Below are 10,106 nucleotides of genomic sequence, written 5' to 3' on the forward strand. Positions count from 1 at the left end.
TATGTTCAAGGCAAATCTGATGGGTATCTCCTGCTGCTAGAATCTGTAAACAATGATTGGGTCATTGTGAGGCCAGAATCCTTGTTGGCTTTTTTAATGTTTTCCCTCAGAAGGTGCAAACATTGAAGTGTGGAAAATGTGTTTGACTCTCACATGTGGCCTAGCAACAAGATAACTGTGTCTCGTAGGAGACAGTTGATCCAATGCAGGAATTGCATCTTGGCTTGGCTGACTGATCTGTGTTTCATTCTTTTCTACCAGACGCAAACTTCAAGCTGGAGTCTGAGTACATTGAGCGGTGCCTGGGTTCACTCACTCCGTACCAGGAATCCTGTCTGGTCATGCTCAAGAAGTGGATCACTGAGGCACACCAGGGAAAAGTATGCTCCGTCCTGTTTAAACAAAATACCAGTGCTGGCCTGAAAATAAAGTTAGATGAATGCTGAATGTAAGCATCAAAAAAAAAAGTGGGGGGGGGGGGGGGGATGAGCCCATGACAATTGTGAAAAAAGAGGGAAATAGCCTGCTCCCATGTGACCACCTTCTGCACCATGACAGCAAAACACAGCAGAAATGAAACCGAAATTGGCTGCAGAAAAGCTACTATATTAAATCATTTAGAGTACTCTGAGGCTTGGAGTATTATTTCTAATGCTTAGAGCACCCAAATCTTCATTTGACAAAAGAAAATGTAGAGTTGAAAATGTAATGTCAGTACGCCTTAAACACACACACAAAAAAAACAACTTATGCATTTGGTGCTCCCTGTACATTCTAAGCACTGCTGCGCTGTTAAAATTAAGTATGCAGTGCTAAATGTCCGCTAAAGGCACAAAGAAGAGCATCAGCTCTGCATCGTTATATCTGAGCCAGCAATGCTGTTTTGCCATATACCAGCAGACACTTGTGCTGTGCAGTTATTTTGTTGTGTTGTTGCACCCCAGGTTCCAAGTGACCAGATGCTGGTGAGATTCCTTCAGGCTCAAGACTTCAATCTGGAAAAGGCTCGTGAGATGCTCTGCCAGTCCCTTGTGTGGCGCAAGAAGTACCAGGTGGATCGCATTCTCAGCACCTACGACCTGCCAACTGTGGTGCGCGAGTATTTTCCTGGTGGCTGGCACCACCACGACAAGGACGGCCGCCCCATGTACATCCTCCGCCTCGGGCAGGTACGTCCTACAACACAGCAAACCATGTTGTGCAACTGTCAGGACTGGAAGCCAAGCTCAGGCAAACAGGGAATTGGCATTGTGTGTGACTGTGGTGAATATTGAATGAAGCCAATCATACATGTTTATCAAACAATGAAGGCCATATTATTATCAATAAAAGTACAGTCGACATTTGTTAATAAGACCCTCACGGGACCAACACAACTGATTGGATCATCCGGCAGGTCAAATGAAACAAGATGCATAAAAAATGTAAAAACACACCGTCGATACCTTTGGGAGTAAGTGCCAGAGGTAAGCTCGCCCCCGAATCAATCACGTGCCCACTTGTTTACGTTAGTAGAAGACTAACGTAGATGTTGCATTAAAACTCCTAAATAAAGTAAAAATCTAACATGCACCTGATTTTTAGCAATAAATATGTGTTGTGCAGTGATGGTTGGTTTTCTAAAGCCAGCTTTGCCGCAATACATTTGTATTATGCAGTAAAGCATATGGATGCCATAGAGGCTGTTTTAGTTTTGTATTTGATTGCACTGCATAGGCAATTTTCAGCCCATTTTCCATCAACAAATAAATAAATAAAGGCACCCACTACAATTGGGTAAATACCATAATAAGACATTGTGGGTTATTGTTATTGTTTGAAAATCTTCATAGGGTAGGCCAAGAATAGGCATTTTCAACAGGAGATGATGTGTGTTCAATGCATTCACTGTCGTCTATGCTCCACTGAGGCAGACACTGCCACTTGAGACGCCACTATTGGGGCCACTGTAGAGGTCAAGTGCATGCATGCTGACTGGCAGAGTTTGAATTATCCCGCGAAGGCCAATTTCAGAATTGAAATACTGAAAGTTTGTGCTCATAGGAATGCATGGGTACTGGCCAGGACCTTCAGTCGGAATTGAATTAACCAAACAATCAAATCAACTGCAGTAGAATAAATGGAAGTCTACTGTATAGCAAATGGGCAGACTCACATTTCACCACACCTTCTGATAGCTTGTGCCTCTATGATTCGCCTGAAATTATGTTTGTGTCCAGCTAGAATTTTGTATTCTTTAAACAAAGGTATACAGCTCCATTCCTTACAGTGATCTGAGAGATGGCCGTTGCAGTAATTTTTTACTTGCAGACTGCGTACTCCTTGTCAGCAATTTGGGCATTGTCCCATTTGTTCAATACTATACGTATTTGTTTACACATGGCAGTGTTAATTCATAAGCCACAATTTTTATGCAGTTGTATCTTCGAACACACAGGCGTTGTCAAGAACATTTGACGTCGTCTCCACTGTTGCCGTCCTGTGCTTTGCTGCCTGCGCAAGCATCTGCATTTGCAGGTCTCGCAGCGTTGGCCCTGCTGCACACAACTACTGAGACAAAGTATAGAGCAGTGCATCACAGTTTTGGTTTATTTCGTCATCACATATCGCATTCTTGTCACAGACAAATATTGTTAGGTCACTTCACGTACAAATTAAGACCACAGCATTGATTGTTGTACATCGGCCACTATGGAAGGCCTCACAGTGCAAATATACTAATGTCATTCAAGATTCTGTCAAGAGCACATTTATATGCATGGGCTGAAACACGAGTTGCCCGCCTCTTTTGCGCTTAGGTCGACATGAAGGGCTTCATCAAATCCATCGGTGAGCAGGGTCTGGTCAAACTCACACTTCACCTCTGCGAGGAAGGCCTCAAGCGCACAGAGGAGGCCACCCACAAGGCTGGCAAGCCAATAAGTGCCTGGACCTGCTTGCTCGACCTTGAAGGCCTCAACATGCGCCACTTGTGGCGTCCCGGCATGCGCGCTCTGCTCCACATCATCGAGATGGTGGAGTCCAACTACCCGGAGACTATGGGCCGCTGCCTGGTGGTGCGTGCACCACGGGTATTTCCCATCCTCTGGGCCCTGGTGGGGACGTTCATCAATGACAACACACGCTCCAAGTTCACCTTCTTTGCCGACACTGGAACCACCGCTCCGCCGGGGCTGGCTGAATTCGTTGACCCGTCATACCTGCCTGACTTTCTGGGGGGCTCGTGTCAGGTAAGTGAACAGTCACGACTTCAGCGAGCCTAATTTGCTTTGCTTTTGTGTAATGAGTACCCTTGTATAATTTGTGTGGAAAAAATCTATATACACTGCTGTTTCAAACAAAAAATATGGCTGTTTAGCTGGTAGTGTGCTGGTGTTCCTCGATGACATATGGCACTGCTCCTCACAGGTCCAAAAATGATTTTGAATTTAATTGATCTTTCATACACAAACGTTGTGTTCGCTCATTTTCTTGAATGCTTTTTGTAAAGAAATCTTGGTATCACATCACTGTCTTGTTGAAACATTGGCTCCTGCGTTTACCTTGTTCTTGTTTTGATCATTGTCATTTTCCTTTGTATCTTGCATTGCATGAGTTATGCCATTATTGCTTATTGTGATTGTATGATTAGTGTTTGCATGACACTTATTGAATTTACTACTTGGCTACTATTTCTAGTTACACAATTTAAATTTTAACTTGGGCTGTGCATTGCCACTGTTGCTGCCATGCTTGGCGGGGCTAGGACCCACTCGGGAAGCTAACCACATCCTTTTGACCTGCCTTCCAGGCAATACACACCAGTGCACAGCCTAATAAATAAAATGCAAAAGAAAAAAGTAATAATGATGCTTCAATGTTGCACTCAAGAAAGAGATCAGGAAAAAATGAAATGTAGGCTGGGAACACAATGTGCGCAAGCTATCAGCTGCGTTTAGTAGGGGGCTCGTTTCAATGTCTTGTTAGCCATCTCTTCTGTTATTAAGAAACTGTACCGTGCTGTCCTTGAGGCCGCCATTTGGGAAAGCAGCTTTCCATGCTCACTGGAGCATTTGAGCAAAAGCAGATGTGCAGTATACCCAGCCCAGCAGCAGCTGCATGGAGTGGAAGACTTGGGTGCAGTAAATATGCGCTATGTATAAGTGTACACGGTATAATTTGCTGACTATGCCAAGCTACTACAACACCTACTATATTTGTGCATCTTTTCTGTATGGAAACAAGTTGTCTGGAAATCTGCAAGTTAGAGCAAGTTTCAGTGCTAAGCTGTTGAATATTTTTGTTGTCACTCTACCTTCTGGTTAGCTCAGTTGGTGGGGCAACTGCCCCGGAAAAGTGGTGACTGAGTCTAAGTCAAGTTGGAATTTCTGCTCAACTGGGAAGATTTTTAGCTGAAGAACCTGTATGGATTTTCTCTATAATGTCATTCTACCTCATGACAGTCTTCCCTTTCTGGAGATAGTTTCTCCAATGCTCCATGTTATTAACGTCCAAGCTGCTTGACACAGCTTGGCAGTATCAATGAAAGGATGTTTTTCCCCCTGGTGTTCTTATGGATTTACTCGACTAAAATTGAGCTCTGTGAAGCTGCTTCAAAAATGGAATTCCTTCATAGTGCCAATTTGGCTGCACCCAGATTGGCGCTGTAATACTGTGAGACACTTCTTCCCTTGTGTCTCACTGCTGCCAAGAGACCAAAGTGCCTGGTAGCTTATAGGCCAGAGTAACACTGTAAGAGTAGCAGTGTCTTCCGGTGAGCACAGCTTCCTTACATTCAAGTTCTCAGACTGTGCTGTTTGCTTCCTTAGTGGTGAAGTCCACTTACTGAAGAGTCAACTTCCTTCCATAGAATTCGCAGCACTGCTCTTAATATGGTGCAGTGCACACATTCAGGTTGTAGATTTCAGAGCTTGCCTTGTGTTCAAATAAGGCAGAGCACCAATGCCTTCTTACTGTTGTATCTTGGGCAGCCATGGACACCTTCTGGCATGTTGCCTCCAGCAAGAAGCTTTCCCTAGATTTAGGAACGATTCACACGCAGTAATTGTGGTATCAACACGATGGACACGGGAAAAGTGAAAGGACTATAATGTTACATCCTGCATTCACTACATTTAAAACATTTGGTTGTGCCACCTTTCTTATGTCCATTGTGCTGGTCACACCGTTAATGCTTTAAGCAAGAACTGACCAACCCAGGAACAAGTTCTGCTATGGAACGAAGCAACAGTGTGAAAGACATGATATAAAAGGAAGACATATGACAAACATACATGCATGCTGTGTACAGACAACAGTGCACGTGTGCATCCTGCATGTACCTTTCATCCATGACTCTTGTGCTTCTGTACAATTCCTAATGTCAAACAAGTTAGTCTTAAGTTTCCATCCTGGTTTCTCACAAGACGTACAAGATGAAAACATGATTTACTCCTGCAAGAAACCCAAAGAAAGTATAGATGCACAAGTGTAGCCAACAGAGCAATCGTCCTCTGCTGTATAAAAGATGAGCACTGGCATTCCTTTGTCTGCAGACGTCAATCCCTGATGGAGGGCTCATCCCCAAGACGTTTTATATGTCCGAAGAGGACTATGAACGAGAGAAGGCGGACGGCATGCACCTCTTTGACGACACCATGTACCACTCAGTCAGCCTGGCACGAGGACAAGTGCATGAGGTAGGTGACTTGTGAACATTTTTTTGTTTACTTTCGTCTTAAGTGTCAGAATAAAGTTGAATTTTACAAGAACAGTGGTGCATTTTGTTCTCGCAAGCCTGCAAAGGACCCTCGCATGGGCACTGCTCAAACCAAGTCACAGTGCATGTATTCTTTCCTATGTGTGACATGTGCCTGATTGATCACGGCATCTTTGCGGCCACTGTCAGGTTGGCCCTCTTGCCTTTCCTGGTTTAGTGATACTGCTGCATAATGAAATATGTTGTGTGTGGACAAAATAAGAGGATGAAAATGCTGGTCCATTGTTTGCAGTCTATCTTGTTACTCCACACCCAACATGTTCTGCCATGACCAAGGAGGGAGAACCAGCTGAGAGTGAAACCCTAAAGGTCTGCGAGTATTTGCAAGTGCAGTTTATGGCTGATACTGTATTCTTCAATGTGTCAAGAACAAGGAAAGCTACCACATCATTTTGCGTTTTCCATGTCAGTGCAGCAACTTGGGTGTTTGTGTGCCGACTGTGTGCAAAATCTTGTTCAGGTGGTCATAAATGTGGCGGATCAGGGCAGCGTCATTTGCTGGGACTTCGACATAATGAAGGAAGATGTGTCGTTCACCGTGTTGCACACGACACGGGAGCTTCCCCCACCCAAGACGGCATCTATTGAATCTGCGGAAGGTGACACTGATGCCGAGGAGGAAACCGTAGGGTGCACCCATTCACCCCTGCCGCTGAACATGCTGACACTCGACACGCCGCCATCATTGCTGCCGAAGAGCTGGGTGGCTGGAGTGGACTACAAGACAGTTGAGCCATGCCTCACGTGCCACGATGGTGAGAGCGTGCAGGTGAGGACTATGTTACGTCTATGTGAACTTCCTATTGGTTTGGCTTATCTTGGACTTAGTGTGGTCTCTTAAGACTGAGCCATATAAATATTAGTATTGAATGTGAACGGTGGTGATGCTGTGAGCACTGCTTGCATGACATCATATTGCGGTTTTGTTGTAACGATTCTCATTGATTGCTCATTCAGCAAGCTTTAGCGCTTGCGTTAAATGATTTAAGTCGATAGTTTGCAGATAGTTTGATGTACATCCAAAAGGTTGTTTTCTGCCATGGTCACCTACTGCTCAATTCTGAAAAAAAAAAAAGAAAAAAATGAAAACAGATGAAGGCATCAGCTTTTGCAAGTATAAAAAGAAGATGAAAAAGTTCAGAAGATAGTGCTGGTAAAACTGAGAATAAAGAAGCTTAATGCACCGTCTTTCCTCGTTAGCACCGACTATTTTGAATTCAGGCCTGTTCAAACAAATTTTTTGGTTCGAAGTGAAGTTGAAGTGAATAGTAATACAGCTGATTCCAGATCACGGAGCAAGAAATATTTAGGAGTGGAAACTCCGCTGTTTGCGGCAACCAGTAAAGGCCACAAGCCCGCGGATATGTTTTCATGCTGGCGGCACCTGGCGGCATGGGAAGAAATTATCGCCGTTTCGGTTGCCAGGGCAACCGGTTGAGCGTGTTGCTCCCGTTCGGCCGCGCGCGCCTGACTTCTACCACGGAGTGGCCGGAGCGGCCGGAGCTGCCGAGCCGCCTGCCGGGCGCTGCTTTTTTTTTTTTTCCGCTGCGGCTTCGACGTGCCGCATGGTGCCACCACTGTATACGGTAGCGCCGGCGCATGCAACAATTGTGACTTTATCTGGTCGCCCGCACTCGCTCGCGCTGACGGGAGTTTCACCTCCTATATGTCTTACTCCGTGTTCCAGATACATATCAAACTCAGATATATCGAATTATTCTCTATATTGAGCCGTTGTAAAATCCCCTTGAGAATCCCAGGAGAAAATATAGCAATGCACTATGTGTACATCGAACTCCTGTTCACCGCCACATTCTTTATATCGAATGATGTGCCACGCTCCTGCAAGTGTGCTTCTCCTAACGCTGTCTCTTCACTTCTTGCGCCATCGGAAATATTTAATGCCAACAAATTTGAAACAGCTGTTTTTGGCAGATGCTGTCAAACAATAGATTGAATCTGAAGGTCATTACATGCCGTGGAGGAAAAATGAGGAGGGCATTCTCAGTTTTGCTCGCTGTGCATATAGATGGCTCTTGCAAGCTATGCCCATTCGTTATCAGCAAGAGCATATCGCCACTCTGCTTCAAAAAAGCGGAAGGCCTCCCAGTCCGATATGCACTCCACAAAAAAGCGTGACTGACACTCGGATCTTTTCATTGAGTGGCACCGGTCATCTGATGTCGAACTACAGATGCTTCATTATGAAGAAAAAAAAAGGAAGTGAGGTGTGCAGACAGGACACAAGAGTAGAGAAGTGGACAACACGAACACATCTGCACACTTCACTTTTTTTTTTTTTGCATAATGAATCATTACCAACTAGCTCAGCTTCCTGTCGTTCTACAGATGCTGCACCACCAGGTTTGTCTTCTTTGACTAGGGCTTTCCTAGAGCAGCCAGGATGAATCCGACCCCAACCTCCACTTTCAAATTATTTATGTAGGGTATTGAACTATTTCATGATCCCCTTCAAGATCAGTATATCCAGGATCGGCTGTAGTGTTGAACAATCTCTAAGTGAATAGTTTTGGAGTTTGCATAAAACCTTGAGACTGCCTTGATAACACCTTGACTATTATGTTGCAGTCGGCTAGTGTGCTACAAAGGCAACTCCATGCAGTTACTGTTCAAGAGCACACAACTGTCACTGCTTGTCAGCATTTGCTTCTACCACAGAGCCTTTGTTATAACAGGGGCATGCAGTCAACAATATATGAAATCATCTGGGTGCATGCAAGGGAAACCATCCGTAAGACAACAAAAACTGTGCAGACCCATGTGTGTAAGCCATCTGCAGCCATGGATGTGAAGGAGATGCTCCAGGTCATTACGATGCCTTTGGTTCAAAATGCATGCACAACCAGCTGCTTCAATTAGGCTCTCAAAGTGCAAAGGGAGGCCTTTGCTTCTCTTCCAAGAGTAATGAGTGCCATTCTAGCCACAAACCCTTGTGTTTCGAAAGCATTGCCACAGGCAAAGCTTAGGAGGAACAGTTAGGTGTCACAGGGTGCCACGTTTGAGCCACGTGAGACGTGCAACAGCTGTGCCTCTGTGCAGGGCTCCCATGTGACCAATGCATCAGGCACGTACATTCTCCAGTGGCGACACATGGAGGGACCCCAGCACCACCCATTCGAGTTTCCCTTGGCACCACACAAGGCCAAGGTGATGTACTACTATGAGGTCCTCAAGTCGCAGGACTACAAGTGAGTGGAGCCTTCGCTTTTATGCTCATCTGTGACTTATAAGAGTGTAGCTCATACGGGGGAGCAACAACTTGCGAAAGGCCGTGTGTGCAGCACGCAAAGGCTCGGTAACAGCAGTTGTCTGCATGCTGGCTTGCTTTGAGCAGCAATAGCTGTCATACACTAGAGTCTGCATAGAGTGATGACAAAATTTTCTTGAAAATATCACACAAAAATATTAGTCAAACCTTTACTACAACAAAATTGCATTTTGCATAGAGATATGTTTATTAATCTGATATTCATCATAAAGTACAAGCTAATGCCAGCAAAACAAATTAGTGAAATTTAGATTTACTTTGTTATATCCAATACTTTATTATGCTCACGTATATTACTTAAAGTTTCAACTACATAGAGGCACTGTGTCTATGAATCAGTGTTTGCTTTCAAGAATAGTTGATGTACTGAACCTGCTACCACACTGCCCCTTGTGAATATTGCTTTCCATCAGATGGTGGTGAAGAACACCATAGCAAGTACGTTGTATCACGAGACTAGCTTTTTATTGGGCAACCTTGTGCCCCTAAAAGCAAGTGCCACTCAAAGCACAATAATAGCAGGGACCACAGTTGGTGATCGTTGAAAATCTGGTCTGCGGTTCAAGCGCACTGGCTTTTATACATGACTTGTCGAAGGTTCCAGCAATCGCTAGTGCTCGCATACCTCTAGAAAGTACAACACTATCCGAGTTGCACATACAATATGATTACACAACATTCAGCGAGGACATACACAATAGATAGAATCAATGACAACATTCAAGTAAGTTCTAAATCATCCAGGTGTGTCTTTGCGCTGAGTGATAACTTGTTAGTGGGTGAAATACAGTCTCTGGAAAAACTGTAAATGAGTGCATGTGTCAATATATGCAGACTTAACTACATTAATAGTTTCTCAGCAGGCTCTGTGTCAAAGCCTCAAAGGGGTCACAGGAAGGCTTAATTTGATCAGCAGTCGACAAGCAATGCCTCGGATTGAAGACAACATTTCGACTAGGTGACCTGAAATCCTGTGATTGAAATATTGGCTCCAGGGAGGGCCTTTCTTTGTTCAATTAGAGCATCAGTGGGTACAAAATGCGTTGACATTTAAATAAA

The 10,106-nt window shown here is 44.5% G+C and overlaps 1 protein-coding gene across 1 annotated transcript in view; it reads left to right on the forward strand.

Annotated features, from left to right (window-relative positions):
* The window catches only part of retm (real-time), a 61,112-nt gene that overhangs the window by 33,240 nt on the left and 17,766 nt on the right, over positions 1 to 10,106 (forward strand). Inside the window, exons 6-11 of the mRNA XM_075701067.1 lie at positions 262 to 380; positions 945 to 1,169; positions 2,799 to 3,230; positions 5,535 to 5,678; positions 6,219 to 6,527; positions 8,819 to 8,967. Of these exons, the coding sequence (XP_075557182.1) occupies positions 262 to 380; positions 945 to 1,169; positions 2,799 to 3,230; positions 5,535 to 5,678; positions 6,219 to 6,527; positions 8,819 to 8,967 (1,378 nt within the window). The remainder of the gene's footprint in view (positions 1 to 261; positions 381 to 944; positions 1,170 to 2,798; positions 3,231 to 5,534; positions 5,679 to 6,218; positions 6,528 to 8,818; positions 8,968 to 10,106) is intronic.

This window comes from Dermacentor variabilis, chromosome 8, assembly GCF_050947875.1.
Source record: "Dermacentor variabilis isolate Ectoservices chromosome 8, ASM5094787v1, whole genome shotgun sequence".
Lineage (NCBI taxonomy): Eukaryota > Metazoa > Arthropoda > Arachnida > Ixodida > Ixodidae > Dermacentor > Dermacentor variabilis.